At 44.6% G+C, this 16,809-nt stretch overlaps 1 protein-coding gene and 1 long non-coding RNA gene across 6 annotated transcripts in view; one reads left to right on the forward strand and one right to left on the reverse strand.

The window, feature by feature from the left end:
- LOC123281298 (uncharacterized) overlaps positions 1 to 16,809 on the reverse strand; it is a 71,223-nt gene that overhangs the window by 33,912 nt on the left and 20,502 nt on the right. For both annotated transcript variants that reach the window (XR_006520734.2, XR_006520735.2), the window contains exon 2: positions 3,654 to 3,813. This is a non-coding gene — a long non-coding RNA (uncharacterized lncRNA). The remainder of the gene's footprint in view (positions 1 to 3,653; positions 3,814 to 16,809) is intronic.
- The window catches only part of LSM14A (LSM14A mRNA processing body assembly factor), a 98,151-nt gene continuing 97,508 nt past the window's right edge, over positions 16,167 to 16,809 (forward strand). For 3 of the 4 annotated variants that reach the window (XM_070499297.1, XM_070499296.1, XM_044760214.2), the window contains exon 1: positions 16,177 to 16,505. In XM_070499297.1, the coding sequence (XP_070355398.1) occupies positions 16,385 to 16,505 (121 nt within the window). In that variant the 5' untranslated portion in view covers positions 16,177 to 16,384. Of the gene's footprint in view, positions 16,506 to 16,809 lie in introns of all 4 variants that reach the window. The other variant, XM_014838093.3, reaches the window with a different exon arrangement.

The raw sequence follows: 16,809 nt of genomic DNA on the forward strand, positions 1-16,809 counted from the left end.
TAACTATGAATATACGGAATGGACCACAAGATCGCCTTCACTTCTAACAACAATTGCCAGTTTGGGAATCCCTAACACCACCCTTTAATTCAATAAATCACTAGAAGGATTCAGAGAACTAAAAGCTGTTATACTCATGGCTACAGTTTATTACAGTTAAAGGGTAAAGATTAAAATCAGTCAAGGGAAGAAGTGCATTAGGCAGTCACCAGGAAAGTTCCAAACAGAGCTTCCAATTATCCTCTTCTCATGGCGCCATGGGCAAGTTACTAATCCCAGCATTGACGTGTGACGATACACACTGAGTATTGCTAACCAAGGAAGCTCACTTGAGCCTTGGTATCAAAGTCTTTATCAAAACTCCATGGTCAATTGCCTATTTATTGCCTGCTATATATAAATATTGCCTATATTGACAGATCTCTGGAAGTTGACTATATGACCCAAGCTCTGACCATAAATCACTCGTTGGTGTGACCCAAAGCCTCCACCTAAATTATGTTGTTATTATTTGGCTTGGCCCAAGGCCCGTACCCTAACCAACCTAGTCAATAACATCTGCCTAACCCAAGGCCCCCAGGTAAACGAAGACACTTTTATCAGGCAAAACATTCCAAGGGGGTAGAGATTATGTCCCAGGAGCCAAATAGAAAAGCCAGAACTCTCTTTAGGTAAACTTAAACACCTTAACACAAAATCACTATCTTAAAGATGACAAAAAAATTCCAAAAAGAGTTTAAGTAAACGGCCCAGGTGCCCACAGGTGGTAAATGACTGAGCTAGAATTAAGACCCAGGTGAGATCAAATTCCAGAATCAGACTATTAACCACCAAGGACTACTAAGGCTTGTAGAGTTTCACCTGACACAAAGTCACACGGGCAAATTCCAAGCCAACGCGGTTCTTACTACTGTATTCTCTTAATCTAAAACTCACTGTTATAAAAATAGTCAATACCTAAGCCTGATATTCTCTTAATGGAAGTTCTCCTCACTTAGTCACCAGAACAAATAGCTTCTACTTTGCCTTTGTCAAAATTGACTTTAGCGGAGCCATTTTAAAATGGATTTGGAGGCCTTTCCAGAGAAACTGCTTTGCTCTCTTGAACCTTGGACTGGGCCAAAATGGCAATTGTTTTATAGGCAATTGTTTGAGAAGTCCACAGGAGAACAGACATCCTGATCATAAAGACTGAGGATTGTGGACTTTCTGAAGATAGAATCAATAGTCAATCAACGTTATCCAAGACTAGCTCCCTGCCTCCAACTCCAATTAAAATTCTTTATACAACCTCCCTTGTTTACCTTTAAAAGCGCCAGACTTTTACTCCCTAGTGGGACACTATTTAGGTTTCTACCCGAATCTGTGCTCCGCAAATTGCAATTCTTTGATCCCAAATAAATGCTTTGCCTCTTAAACTGGTTTCTGTTTTTGCAGGTTGACACCTTGTATTAAAAGTACATCTTTCAAGATCAGATATATATATGGAATCTAATTCTATCAAGGCCTAATTCTTCTGTAGAAGATAATATGTAAAATAAAAGTCTTAATATTTCCTACAGAGAAAGAAACTCCACTAAACACACACTCTTAAGACTTGCCGAATGAATATGTAAGCAGTAGGTAGGAGAGAAACAGGCAGTGGGCAGGGTCTGGCATCACCAATCCCCCTTCACTGCCATCCACCCCTACAAATTAGTGAAATGAAAGGCATATGAACTCTACTAGGCAGCATGTGCATGGAAAAGGAAAGCACATGTCAGCGAGAAAAACAAGAAAGTCAGAGAAAACCAACAAGCACGTAGAATTTCCTTCATTTCAGGAGGAAATTCCAGCACCCTGGAATGTGCCCTTTATGTAGGTGGTACCCATTCTTTTTGATGCCAAGGGCACTTCTCATGGAGAAATTCTGAACAGCTAAGAGAGGGGTTGGGAGACCAGAGAGGTTGTAAGAACCATTAAGAGAAAGTCAGAACCTAGTCAACCCGTGATGTAAATACATGCAGGGAACAGGGACATTAGTAACATCTGTCTTTTCTCCTTTTTAAAACAACACCCAGGGTTACAGCTACCTGAAGATAGACTCTAACAACAACCAGTAATAGAAAAAGAGCCCTGGCTACGGAAGATTCTGGGAGGTAGAAGAGACCCTGAAAAATAAGGAAAGTGCCTGCCCAAACTGCTGCCCCTACATAGGCAGCACCCCCCATGGCCAGGCTCAACTTGGTCAGGCCTACAGACATAAGGAGGAACTTCTAATGTTTCCAGAGAAGCACAGGAAGGGACAGACTCCCCTAAACTGTGCAGCCAGGAAATGGCCTCCTCTACACACGTCAAAGGGAGGTATTCCATGGCCCTCTCCCCAAGGACACAGATGAAGGACAGAGAGGAGAATCATATGATTTGCCTGCTTTGTCAAAGGGAGTCTAGCAGTCCCCGCTAACTGGAGCAAGAACCTGTCAGGGGGACAACTATGGAGAAAAGAGCCCTGGGACGTGGCCTCTGGGAAATATCATCACTCCTGTCCAAGAAGGAGGGTGCCAGGCAACTGGTGTGCCCTACTTGGGAAGTAGCGCCCTTCACGGCCATGCCCAGGTACCCTAAGGATGGTAGGGGTGGTGGTGGGAGGAGTGAGGGGGACAAAGGTGGGGAAAGGGATGGAAGAGGAAGGGGTTTGCAACAGTTTCCTGGAAGGCCTTGGGAGAGGCAGGGACCCCTGGGGTGTGGCACCAGGGCATGGGCCTCCTCTGCCCCTGTCTAGAGGAGGCACTGGTCTCATGGACAATGGATTTTCAGTTGACATGACACTCACTACCAGCAAGTCTCAGGGATCTTTATGGACCCTGCTTCACCAGATTTTATCCCCCTCAATCTGACCCAATCCCCCAATCCCACCCCCACCAGGTCAGGATTTGGGTCTACAGAGGTGCCCAATGTATCTGCCTCTCGCCATCAAGTCCAGCCACCACCACAGGAACTGTGAGGGCGGCATCGAACCAGAGGTCAGGGACCTCAGGGAAACTCAGGAGAAGGCAGGCGAGCTCTCCCACCTGAACCCTCTCCCATCCTTCCTCCTCTCCCCATCCTCTGAGAGCCTAGCTTCCTGGAGTTGAAGCCTGCCCCCAACTGCTCAGGCACGGGCAACCACTGCCTCTGGCCTCACAATGACCACCACTGTTGCTAAGCGATGTCCCCCCAGGTTCTGAGGGAGCAGGAGCGCCATCTGGTGGCGGACAGGCACACATTGTGGTCTGTGCTCCAGGGGGGGCTGTGGCCTGTGTCCTCCAGTGGGTGCTGCAGATGCATGGATAGATGGAAGGAAGGAAAGATGAAAAGACAGATGGCTGTGTGCTTGGGGCTCCCAAGAGTGAAGCAAGGCTGGGCAGGACCTGGCTGACTAAGCAGGGTCAGGAGCCTAGCAAGGGTCTCCTTTCCTCAAGTTGGCCTTGACGCTGTGCCTGGGACTGTCTCGAAAGAGCTCTGCCCTGTGAGCCCAAGAGGAGACTGCCTGTGTGCTTCTGGGTGGCTTTGCTCACCAGGGCCTTCAGCACCTGGAGCCACAGGCCGAGCCCAGGGAGCCACCCGTCCCGGTGGAGGGACGAGGCTTGCCCACTGGGCCTGGGCACCCTGCCGTCCCCATTCCTCCCAGTCACCTCGTGGCTATGTTGCTCTCTTTCTGTTGTGTGGCTGAGTGTGAACTGTTTTGTCCTTCCTCATTGAAGTCTCTCCTGGGTTTTCTTAAAACACGCCCCGCTTGGCGATGGTTTCGGACCGGCCGTTGTCAAGGAAGCCCCTCTCCATCCTGAGACACACCTATCCAAACACAAGAACACGAGAAGACCTGATCAGGAACTAACTTTACACTTGGAGGAAAAATGGCCAAAGAGCTCAGAGAAGGTGCTCAGGACTCCAGTGCCACCCTTCCATCCCCTTCCCCCAATGCGCCCATCGTCCCTAGTAACACTATCAAGAAGTGGAGAGTCGCTTTGGGATGGCTAGATGGACTCAACTGCTCACTTGATGGCAAAGACACAGCTGACCCACCGCCGGTTGAGCTGTCTCTTTTGGCCGGCCAGCACCTCATCTCCTGGCAACCACTATTTCCTGAGAAGTCGGTCCCCAGAGAGTAGGGGTGGGGGTTCTTTAGGGCAAGGGTTGTTCCTTGGAAACGGCTCTTTCTCTCTCTCTGTATTTTCTCTTTTCTTTTTCTTTTTCACTTTGTCTGAAATATTCTCAGACCTTGAGTTGGCACTCAGCACATTTCCTCTTGTGGTCCTGGATAGGATATTCTTGATTGCGACCCTGCAGGGTTCTTCCTGCGGTCCAAAGCATGGCTGGAGGTCATGGTCAGTCCGGGAATCTCCAAATATGGCCTGAGAAACAGGCTTTCTCTTCATCTTTCCTTGCCGGGTCCCAAATCCACACATGTCTAACTTGATCTTTCTGTTGTCTGTGCTTGTGTTTTCTCTGTCTTTTCCACGATCCTCTCCTCCTAGTCTACAGCGCATGTGTTATATGGCACTGGGTTCACTTTACCTTCAGCTGTGCCTCACCTCCTCTTAATCCCTTCTGCTCAGGTCATTGCTTCTGCTCTTTGTAAGTCATGGTCTGGCCCTGTTTGCCACCTCTGGTCTGAGGAGGAGATCAAGGCTATCCCTCTGCCTGCTGGATCCACCCAGGTCTCATTTATTCCTCGACAAAACACAGTCTCACATCAAGACTTTCTCTTCCCTCCAGGAGGAAGAGAAACTTTGTCAAGACAGAAGGCCTAGAAAGACTCACCAAAGGAGTGTAGCCACAGTAGGCAGGCCACCTGGGGAACATGGAACCCACAGGGCATGCTCTTCCACCAGCAGGTCCCATCCTCTTCTCTGGAGTCAGTAAAGCCATGCTTTCCTGCTTCCTAGGGCACTTGTTTTGGGAGAAATATACATCTAATGGCCAAGAAAGGCCTGAATGCACAGATGCGGGGCAGAGAGAGAGGAACACCATTGGGCTTGCCTGCTTTGTCAAAAGGGAGCTGGCCATCCAAGCCTCCTGGGCCAAGACTCTTTCAAGGGGACAACTACTGAGTAAAGAGCCCTTAGTCCTAGAAGGCTTCTGGGAAGTGTTATTGTCCCTGTCAGAGGAGGAAGGTGCCGGGCAACTGGTGTGCCTGACCAGAGAGGTAGCACCTTCCCTGACCAGGTCCTTGAGGGTCTTGTCCAGGTAGTATAGACAAGTAAATAGATAATTGCACTACAGTGTGATTGGTGGAAAGGCAGAGTTAGTACAGGTTAGATAGGATCACGTGGGAAGAGCAACTCTCTCAGATGACAGCTCTCAGGACAGCAGTGGGAAGGCTCCTGGACTGAAGTGACATCTAGACTGAGAGCTGAAGTGGGAAGGCTCAGAGGGAGGATCTGAGAGGAGGTTAATGTGGCTCCTGGAATGTAGATCAGAGGCTGAGGAGTGGAGAGAATGAGGGACAATACAGGGGAATGGCAAGAGGTGAGACAGAAGAGTTAAGCAGGAGCCAATTCACACAGGGTCTTGTGAACAACAGACCCAAGGTTATTCTAAGAACAGAGAGAGATGAGAGCCATTGAGGACTTTGAGGGGTGGGCTTAAGGGCCAGGTCTGGCATCATCAGATTAGCATTTTAGACATATTTTTCCACAAATAAATACATTATACATTAATTTCCATGATTTTTCTTACTTTCCAATCACACACACTTCTTACCTATTTCTATTGACAAATATTTGAGTAACGATAAGAATAATATAACTAATTATATAGTGCTATTTAGTTCACAAAGCACTTTACCATATGTACTCTCACTGCATATACTAGGAGGCAGATGGTATAGATAGAGATTTGGAACTGGTTTCACCTCTCTTCCACCCTGTGTCCATTGAAGATGCTGATAATTGATCATTTTCACAAGGTCCTGATGGTCTCAGACTCAACATCAGAATTTTCAACACAAATCTCCAGGCAAGCAGTGCCATCTACTTGAATTGTCACTTGATGAAAAATTCTCTTTGCCATTCTAGAATAGTGTAAAGCACATATATAATGAAATCATACAGACTTGGTTGAAATCCATGATTCTCATCTTAATCCTGGATCTAAGTTACTTGACTTCTCTAAGCCGCAGTTTCCTCATTTTAAATTTAGGAATGAAAACATGTAACTCAGAGGGCTACTGTTAATTAAAAGGCAGCAAACAATGACAGTGTATCATTTGTGCATTTAATAACGTAAATTCAATGATCATGCTCTGAAAAGAGCAAGTGGGAGAGAGAGTCAGTAACAGTTCCACTCAATGTGCATGCACCCCCGAGCAAATATGATACAGGAGACATCCTCCAAAGCACCATTAATTTGTCTCAGTTTCAGTGTGTCTCTCATAAAATGAGTAAATAAAAATTTCACTGTACTGAGAGTGGTTCTGGCGTTTAAAGGGACATATTTTCCAAAAAACGTAATCCTTAAATGCAAGCCAACAATGTCATATGTCATTGAACTGAAGCACTAGCAGTCTATCCCGACTTTGGAGGAAAAACTGCCTGTGAGGTCCTCCCTAAGGGTATAATGGACATACCCCCAGTGGATATAAATATGGCCAAAAAATCTGCCAAATTCCACTTCCAATTAGGCTGTAAAAGGTCATAACAGACCACCACTTCCACTGTAAAGATAGGGAAAAATGGATAAAGTAAAATATCATATTTGTTTTTACAGATATCACAAATTAGTGTAAAGGAACCAAACTCTAGAGAAGGGAGACAAGACTTCAAAGGTGAGAAAAGATTAGTGGCTACTAGGGGCATTTGCCAAGTCTGGACATGGGCAGGTAGATAATAGGGCCCGCCCCAGTCAGAGGGCTCTGCTTGGCTAGAAACTACCAATACTTTAAACATCTCTATGGGCTAGAGCAACAGGTGAGAATATATAATAACCCAAAACACAGAGCTAGTCCTCCTCCTCTTGGGTTAAATGAGTGGCAGTACAGGAGGCTAGGGCCTGGACTGAAAGGCAGAGAGCGCTCACCATCAACTCCTGATGTTTGAGTCCACGTCCCCCTGGAAGGAGGGGCCCCTAAGACATGCAGATCATATCTTGCCCTTAAGACATTTGAAACCCAGATGAACTGAAACTAGCTAAAGCCGCAATCCAGCCCTAATTCAGCTCAAGTCTTAATTGGATCTGAGTGATCAGCCACTCATCCTAGCACACTGACCAAGGAAAATATTTGCTCTCTCTGTAGAAATATATTTGCTCCAGTCACTTTGGTTCTTTTAAATACAATGTTCAAATATACAATAAAAAATTTTGAGATGCAAAGAAGCAGAGAAATGTGACTCATAACCAAGAGAAAAACAATCAATACATGCAGATCCTCATATGACCCAGATTCTGGAATTAGCAGAAAAGGACTTTAAGATAACTCTTATAAATATGTTAAAGAAATCAGAGGATAAGATGGACAAAGTGGATGGGAAGATGCAGATTTTCAGCAGAAAAATAGATGGTCTTTAGAAATCCAAATGGACATTGCAGAACTAAAGAAAAACAATACTGGACAGGATGAGTCGCTGATTGGGAATAGCAGAAGAAATGAGCCATGGACTACAAAAAGTTCAATAGAAATTACTCAAAATGGGGGCTGGCCCCGTGGCCGAGTGGTTAAGTTCTTGTGCTCCACTGCAGGCAGCCCAGTGTTTCATTGGTTCGAATCCTGGGCACAGACATGGCACTGCTCATCAAACCATGCTGAGGCAGAGTCCCACATGCCACAACGAGAAGGACCCACAATGAAGAATATACAACTATATACTGGGGGGCTTTGGGGAGAAAAAGGAAAAAAAATAAAATCTTTAAAAAAAAAAAAGAAATTACCCAAAATGAAGCAAAGGTAGGAAAAAAAAAAAAAAGAAAAAGAACAGATCAAGAGAGACATGTAGGACAACATCAAAAGGTCTAACATATGTGTAATTAGAGACCCAGAAGGGAAAAAGAGAGAGTGGGGCAGAAGAAATACAACAAGAAGAGCTAATTATTGAAATCTTTCCAAAATTGTTGAAAAATATCAACTCATGGATCCAATAAGTGCAGCAAATCCCAAGCCAGCAAGAAAAACATGAAGACCATACCTAAAGACATCACATGCAAACTTCTGAAAACCACAGATAAAGAGAAAAACCTTAATTCAGCAGAGAAAAAGACTCATCACATTCAGGAGAATGATAAAACGACTGAGTAGTCATTGAAAGAATAACTACGTGGGTAAACATAACAGGTTATTTTAAAAATTATATTAAAAATATATTGGCGACCAGCCCTGTGGCTGAATGGTTAAGTTTGCATGCTCTGCTTCGGCGGCCCAGGGTTTCCCCGGTTCGGAACCTGGGCGCAGACATGGCATGCTGAGGCGGTGTCCCACATAGCACAACCAGAGGCACTCACAACTAGAATATACAACTATGTACTGGGGGGCTTTGGGGAGAAGAAGAAAAAAAAGAAGAGGATTGGCAACAGATGTTAGCTCAAGTGCCAATCTTTAAAAAAAAAATACGTATATATATATATATATATATATATATATATGCTCTTTAAAACAAAAAGCAACAGTGTCTTGTGGGGGCTTATAATATATGCAGAAGTAAAATACATGATAACACAGAGGGAGAATATATACAGTACTATATTGTATTAAGTACTATATTGTATTAAGGTTCCTACTTGTTTGCAAAGTAGTAAAAAGCTAATTCTGTCTAGACTACTGTAAATTACAAATGCATTTTATAATCTCTAGGGCAACCACTAATATAATTGCAAAAAGTTAAAGCTAAAAATCCAATAGAGGAGGAAAAAAAGAAATAATAAAAAATATTTGATTAATACAAAAGAAAGCAGAAAAGAAGGAATAAAGAAACAAAAAGAAGATAGAAGAAAGAAAACATACAGCAAGATGTTAAACTTAAACCTAACCATATCAGTGATTATATTAAATATAAATGGACTAAATGCTGCAAGTAAAAGTTAGCACCTGCCAAATTGAATAAAAATATTTAATTAGGGGCTGGCCCCGTGGCCGAGTGGTTAAGTTCGCGCACTCGGCTGCAGGCGGCCCAGTGTTTCGTTGGTTTGAATCCTGGGTGCAGACATGGCACTGCTCATCAAACCACGCTGAGGCAGCATCCCACTTGCCACAACTAGAAGGACCCACAACGAAGAATATACAACTATGTACTGGGAGGCTTTGGGGAGAAAAAGGAAAAAAATAAAATCTTTAAAAAAAAAACATTTAATTATATGCTATTACAAAGCACATATTATAAAAAAACGATACAGATAGATGAAATTAAAAGAATTAAAAAGATATACCAAGCAGAAACTAGTCATAAGAGAGCAGTTATGGCTCTGTTAGTATCAGGCAAGGTAGACTTCAAGACAAGGACCAGTTAGAAAGACATTTCATAACTATAAGAGGGTTGATTCAACAGGAGAGAGTAACAGTCCAAACTACATGCACCTAATAACATAAATGAAGAAAAGTTGATAGATATAAAAAACACATAAATCCACAATCATAGAGATTTTTAACATACCTCATTGAGTAACTGAAAGAATGAACACACAAAAAAATTCAGAAGATTTGAAGAACACTATCAACCAACTTGACTTACCATTTAAAGAACTTTACACCCAATAAGTACAGAATACACATTCTTTTCGAGTGCACATGGAACATTCATCAAGATATTGAGCTATAAAGCAAGTCTCAATAAATTCAAAGGATTGCACGCAGAGCATACTTTCTGATCATGATGGAAATAAATGAGAAATTATTAACAAAAGAAAATTCCCCCAAATTTGGGAATTATGCCACAGACTTTGAAATAACTTACGAGTCAAAGAAGCAATTACAATAGGACATTAGGAAATATTTCTACCTGAACAATAATGGAAACAATACATAATAAATTGTGTGGGATGCAGCTAAAATAGTGCTTAGAAGGAAATATATAGGTCTAAATGTTCATACTATAAAAGAAGAATGGTTTAATAACTAATTTAAGCTTCCACCTTAAGAAGTTGGGGAAAGAAGAGCAAATTAAACCTAAAATAAGTAGAAGGAGGGAAATGAAGATAACAGAGGAAGTCAATGAAATGGAAAACAACAATAGATAAAATTAACTAAACTAAATCCGGTTCTTTGAAAAGATAATAAAGTTGATAAATTCCTGGCAAGACTGATAAAGAGAAAAAAGAAAGAAGACCCAAATTACAGGGGAAGTGTCACTAGAGAGCCTACAGATGTTAAAAGGACATTAACAGGATATTATGAACAAGTTTATGCCAATACATTTCACAACTTAGATCAAGTGGACAAATTCCTTGAAAAACACAACTTAATGAAACTGATTTAAGAAGAAATAGAAAATCTCAAAAGCTCTCTAAGAATGTAAAGTCTCATAAAAGAGAAACTAATCTAGGGACCAAGTGCGCCAACTCTTGCTAAAGCAAGATGTGATCGCAGTCTAAGATTTTAGGGTACTGTTGACCCACTTCAAGAAAGAACTTGCTATGCTGCTGGAGTGCAATTAGCTGACAGCTTTCAATCCAAATCAACCCTCTTTCTGGGCAGTCCCAGCCAATGACAGAGCATAGCAGGTGTGCTAGGGCCTGACCATTTCTGCCTGATGTGGGTCTATTCTAGAGAGTAATTTTTGCTCCAGGACTCCCTGTTAGGTTGGCTGAGCCTTTGTCAGATCTGCAGTACAGTCTGGGGCTCTCCTTGCTCAATCCTGCTTCTTTTCTCTTTTATCTTTCACAGGCATTACCTGCAATGGACCTCTTTCACGCCTGTCTCCGCATTTACTACTGAGAAGAACCAACTAATACACATGCAGGGTTTAGAACTCAACCCTATGTAAGATGTGGATCCTCTGATGTATGTAACATGACTGATCCAATAGCTGGCACAAAGTAGGCCTTCAGTAGATGTTAGTTGCTTCTCCTTTTGCCATCATTTAGAACATGCATCTGGCTGCTAGTTAAGAGCGACTCAACACAAATAACACTTGCACAAATAAGATATTTGACAGTTCAAACTGGTAAGATGGCTTCACAGTGTCGTAGAAGTCCCAGCCTTCTAGCTGTTCCTGCCAAATAGTCATGTGAGCAAAGCCATCTTGTACCCTCTAGACCAGGAAAGCCGCCACCTAACGATCCCAGTTGACGCTACGTGGAACAGAATTGCTCAGTCAAGCCTTGCTCAACTTCCTGATTCATAAAGTTGTGAGATACAATAAAATAATAGTTTTAAATTATTGAATTTTAGGGCGGTTTGTTACACACCAATACGTAACCAAAACACATCTAACTAACACAAAGAGAAAAAATTACCATAAAATCTTTTATCTAATACTTTGATACAACAGCAATTTGAAGTTATTACTTTCTTGCTTTATTTTCACATGCTGCCTGTTTTTTCTTTTAAAAAAGTCTCTGGCCGGCCCAGTGGTGCAGTGGTTAAGTTCACACATTCCACATCGGCGGCCCAGGGTTCGCCGGTTCAGATCCCAGCTGCGGACCTACCCACCGCTTGGCAAGCCATGCTGTCTCAGGCGTCCCACATATAAAAAGTAGAGGAAGATGGGCACGAATGTTAGCTCAGGGGCAGTCTTCCTCAGAAAAGAGAGGAGGATTGGTGGCAGATGTTACTTCAGGGCTAATCTTCCTCAAGAAAAATAAATAAAAAAGCAAAAGAAAAAATAAAGAAAATAAAGGGAAAAAAGTCTTTATGCTCATACAATTTTGTATTCAGCTTTTTAATTTAAATATTATCTTACAAATATGTGCCCATGTTGCTATATAACCTGAGTTTAATAGGGTCATATAGGATGAGATTGAATTTTTTTTTTAACTTTTTTTTTAAGATTTTATTTTTCCTTTTTCTGCCCAACCCCCCCCCCCCCCCCCCCCCGGTACATAGTTGTGCACCTTTAGTTGTGGGTTCTTCTAGCTGCAGCACGTGGGACGCCGCCTCAGCACGGCCTGGTGAGCGGTGCCATGTCTGCACCCAGGACTTGAACTGGCAAAACCCTGGGCCGCCGAAGCAGAGCGTGCGAACTTAACCACTCAGCCATGGGGCCAGCCCCTGAATATTTTTTATTATGATATAATTCACATACCATAAAATTCATCCTTTGAAAGTGTATAATTTAGTGGGTTTTAGCATATTTATAATGTAGTACAACCATCACTATTATCTAATTCTAGACATTTTCATCACCCCAAAAAGAAAACTTGCACCCATTAGCAGTCACTCCCCATTCCTACTCCACACTTCTACCCTGCAGCCCCTGGTAACCACTAATCTGCTAATCTATTTTATGTCTCTGCGGATTTTCCCATTCTGGATATTTCATATCAATGGAATCACACAATATGTGGCCTTTTATGTCTGATTTCTTTTACTAAGCACGACATTTTTAAGGTTCATCCGTGTCGTAGCATGCATCAGTACCTCTTTTCTTCTTATGGCTAGATAACATCCCACTGAATGGATATGCCAGATTTTGTTTATCCGTCCATCACTTAGTAGCTATTGGGGTTGTTTCCACTCTGGCTATTATAAATAATGCTGCTATAAACATCTGTGAACAAGATTTTTTGTGAGGACGTGTTTTCAATTATCTTGAGTAAGTACCTAAGAATGGGACAGTTGTGTCATATGGTAACTCTATGTTTGACTTTTTGAGGAACTGTCAAACTATTTTCCAAAGAGGCTGCACTATTTCACATCCCCACCAGCAATGTTTGAGGACTCCAATTTCTCCACATCCTCATTAACCCTTATTATTGTCCGTATTTTTAATTACAGCCATCCTGGTAAGTATGAAGTAATATTTCATTGTGTTTTTGATTTGCATTTCCTGAATGATTAATGATCTTAAGCATCTTTTTCTGTGCTTATTTAGCCATTTGTACATCTTCTTTGGAGAAATGTCTATACAAATCCTTAGCTGATTTTTAAATTGGGCAATTTAATTTGTGTTTTTATTGTTGGTTGTAAGAGTTCTTTATATATTCTGGACACGAGTCTCTTATCATATCCTTGATTTGCAAATATTTCCTCCCATTCTGTGGGTTGTCTTTTTACTTTCTTGATAATGTCCTTTGAAGTATAAAAGTTTTTAAATTTTTGTGAAGTCCAATTTATCTATTTTTTCTTTGGTTGCTTGAGCTTTTGGTGTCATATCTAAGAAACTAGTGCCTAATCCAGGTCACAAAGATTTACCCTAATGTTTTCTTCTAAGAGTTTTATAATTTTAGCTCTTACATTTAGGTCTTTGATCTATTCTGAGCTCATTTTTATCTATCATGTGAGGGTGACTTTGCATCTTGCCTGTCAGGTGGAGATGAGATTGAGAGCCTTAGATATCAATCAGGAGATGAAGGAATGTTTTGGGAAGCAATTAATTCAGTGTGGCCAGAGCCTAAGACATGCAAAGTATGTTGGGAGTTGCAGTGAGTAACAGCAGCCACACCAAAACACAGTGAGGGGCAGGAGACCTGTTCTTACACATTCTTCACCGCCATCTACCACTCCCCAGCTTCACTAAGCAAAGACAAATGTAAGTGGAACTAGCTAGAAACACAGCTTTGCACAAGCCTCCAATCTTCCCCATTTCCCCTTTCAACCAGATTGCCTGTCCTTAACCCCTCCAATGTAGAAATTCTAGAGCTTCTATTGCTGAAAATGTTCAGTGGAGGGTAAGTTTTTGGGGTTTTTTGTTTGTTTATTTGTGAGGAAGATTGACCCTGACCTAACATCTGTGCCAATCTTCCTCTATTTTATGTGGGATGCCACCTCAGCATGGCCTGAGGAGCAGTAATATGTTCAGGCCTGGGATCCGAACCTGTGAAGCCCAGCCGCCAAAGAATGCGAGAACTTAAGCACTACGCCACCAGGCTGGCCCAAGGGGAAGTAATTGTTTTCTGTAGGCTACCAGAAATCATCAATGGCTCTTAAGCGGGGGAGCAACATGGGATTTGGGTTTTTGGAAGCTATGGTAGTGATATATGTCACAGTTCTCAACTTTTTTCCAGAACATAAGTTGGAGATTCCCATGTATAATACACTCTGGGCTACCACACTGGTCAGCTGCATTTATGCATAGTTCTGGTGTCCTAGTGTACAGGAAACCATGAACCGCAAAACAGAAAGCAGAATCAGCAAGATTGGTGATTGATTGGGTGTAACTAGATATGGATTCTTGTTTTGAGGATTGGACACCTGAGTCCTGAGGCTGGTGATGGGGGCTGGAAGCATAGATAAAGGGCAGGTTTATTTGCGGGGGAAGAGGGGAGTAGATGCAGATAGTTTCAAACATGTTGAGTTGGAAGTGCCTGTGGGACACCCAAATGATTGCATCTAGTAAGTATGTAGTTTGTGTGACCTGGAAGTTGGGAGACCTCGAATGAAGATGCACATTTGGAAACTGTCAGTGTACAGATGGAAAAGGAAGCATGAGAAGATAAGCTGGGTTCCAGGCCTGGAACCGAGAGGAAAGAACAGAAATAAAAGCTCAACTCTCTGGCAGGAACCTTGCACTGAAGCAGGTATTTCATAGCCTTCCTTTGAAGCCATTGTGCACCAGGCCCAACACAGCCTCTAGTCTTCTCCCCTGCTATCCCCTCTCTGTGTGGCCAGGCTTCTCCCCATTTGTTCACTCAGCTCACCAGACATCTTGCCTGTGCTCTGCCTTCATCCAGCCGTTCATTTATAGAGCAATTTACTGAGAAGCTGCCCTGTGCCAGCACTGTACTAGGTTCTGACCACACAGCATACCAAAACGACATCCCTGCCTCAAAACGTCTACATTCTAGTGAAGGAGACAGACACATGCAAATAATTAGACAATTTGGAGAGAGATAAATACTATGAAGAAGCAGCAAGCAGAGTAAGCATATGTAGAGTGATGCGGGTGATATTATTTTAAACAGGACAATAAGGAAAGTCATCTCTGGTGACACTGGAGTGGAGATTTGAATGAAATGCAACAGTTCTGGGTGAAGAAGAGTGGCTAGAACAGAATGGTGAAGTGAGGCAACAAGGGGCTAAATCATGCATGTCTTTATAAGCCAAAGTAAGGAGTCTGGCTTTTCCTCTGTGTGACATGAGATCATTGGGGAGAGGGGTACTGATTAGAGGAGGTACATGATCTGACTTAGATTTTAAAAGATCCCTCTGGCTGCTGTGTTGGGGGCAAGGGCACAGGTATGGGGACTTTTTAGGAGGCTATCGGAATAATCTTGGGCAGAGCAAGGGTGGCTTATTGTGGAGTAGGGATGGAGATGGTGAGAAGCGATCAGATTCAGGGTACATTCTATAGGTGGAATGGACAGGGTTTGCAGTCCAAACACATGTGGGAGTGAAAGAGAAGTCAAGGATGACTCCATTGATGAGAAGTTGAGTAAACAGTACCAGTTTCCTCAATGGTGAACAGTGGGGAAAGGTTAGGTTTAGAGGGGAGATTGGGAGTACGGCTTTGGACAAAGTTGCCAGTTACACACACAACTAGAGAGGTTGAGGATGCAATGGCTTATATGAATCCGGAGCTCACAGAACTGATCAAAGGTGCAGACAAATATTTGGGATTGGTTTGTGTACAATGGCATTGAAAATCAAGAACCCGGATGAGACCCTTTGAAAGTACTGGACTGAGTCCCAGCTCCAGGAGCCGCAAAGGGGAGTAGAAGGAGTACTCTGGGCGTTAGATGCTGTAATGGGGCCATGAGGGCCCCAGGAGAGGCGCAGATGCCTCAAAGGGGAAAGGACCGTGTCTTAAAGGGGCTCGCCAAGAGCTGGGGGGCGGGTGGGCAACTCTCCAGGCAGAGGGATTCGCATTTGCGAAGACAGGGGACTCAGGACAAGATACAACGGGTCTGGAAATGGCTGAGGCCGCAGCTGAGATCCAGAGGGGCGCGCGCGCCTCCAGGCCAGCCCACGGCGTCCTGGCGCCACGAGGCGCACGTCTCAAGCCGCGCGAGCACAGGTGTGCTACACTAGGCCAAGCGGCGTTGCCCGGCTTCCGGAGGCCGCGGACCGGCGCGGAGCCGCCCGCAGCCGGCCGAGTCTCGCGAGAACGCAGCCTCGCCGGCCCAGCATGCCCCGCGCCGCCGCCGCTGCAGCCGCCGCCGCCGCCGCGCCGCGGCTTGAGGGCGGGAGGCTGGGGGAGGGTAGCGGAGCCGGCGCCGCCGCCATGTTGGGTCTGAGGCGGCTGCTGTAGGCGCCGACGGAGCGAGCGGGCGTGCGGAGCGGCGACAGCGGCGCGGGATCTGCCTCTCTGCGAGCGGCCGGAGCGGCGGCGGCGGCGGCGCCATGAGCGGGGGCACCCCTTACATCGGCAGCAAGATCAGCCTTATCTCCAAGGCGGAGATCCGCTACGAGGGCATCCTCTACACCATCGACACCGAGAACTCCACCGTAGCCCTCGCCAAAGGTACGTCGGGGCGGGCTCGGGGCCGGGCCGGGCCGGGCGGCCGCTCGGGGCTGCGCCGTGCTCGCGGCCTTCTCGCCCCCCGCCCCCTCCGGCGTCCTCCGGAGGCCGCTCCCTTCCCTCCCTCCGGGCCCCGGCGTCGCGGGCCGGGCCGCGGCCTCCTCGCCGAAGGTCCGCGCCTCCAACCGGGCACGACGGGACCGAGAGCGGGGCGGGCGGGGCGGCCCGAAGCCCGAGGAGGGTCCGGAGAACACGGAGCCCCGTGTCTTCCAACTCCGAAATTCGGTGGTTCTGTCGTCCTCCCACG

Source organism: Equus asinus, chromosome 26 (assembly GCF_041296235.1).
Source record: "Equus asinus isolate D_3611 breed Donkey chromosome 26, EquAss-T2T_v2, whole genome shotgun sequence".
NCBI lineage: Eukaryota > Metazoa > Chordata > Mammalia > Perissodactyla > Equidae > Equus > Equus asinus.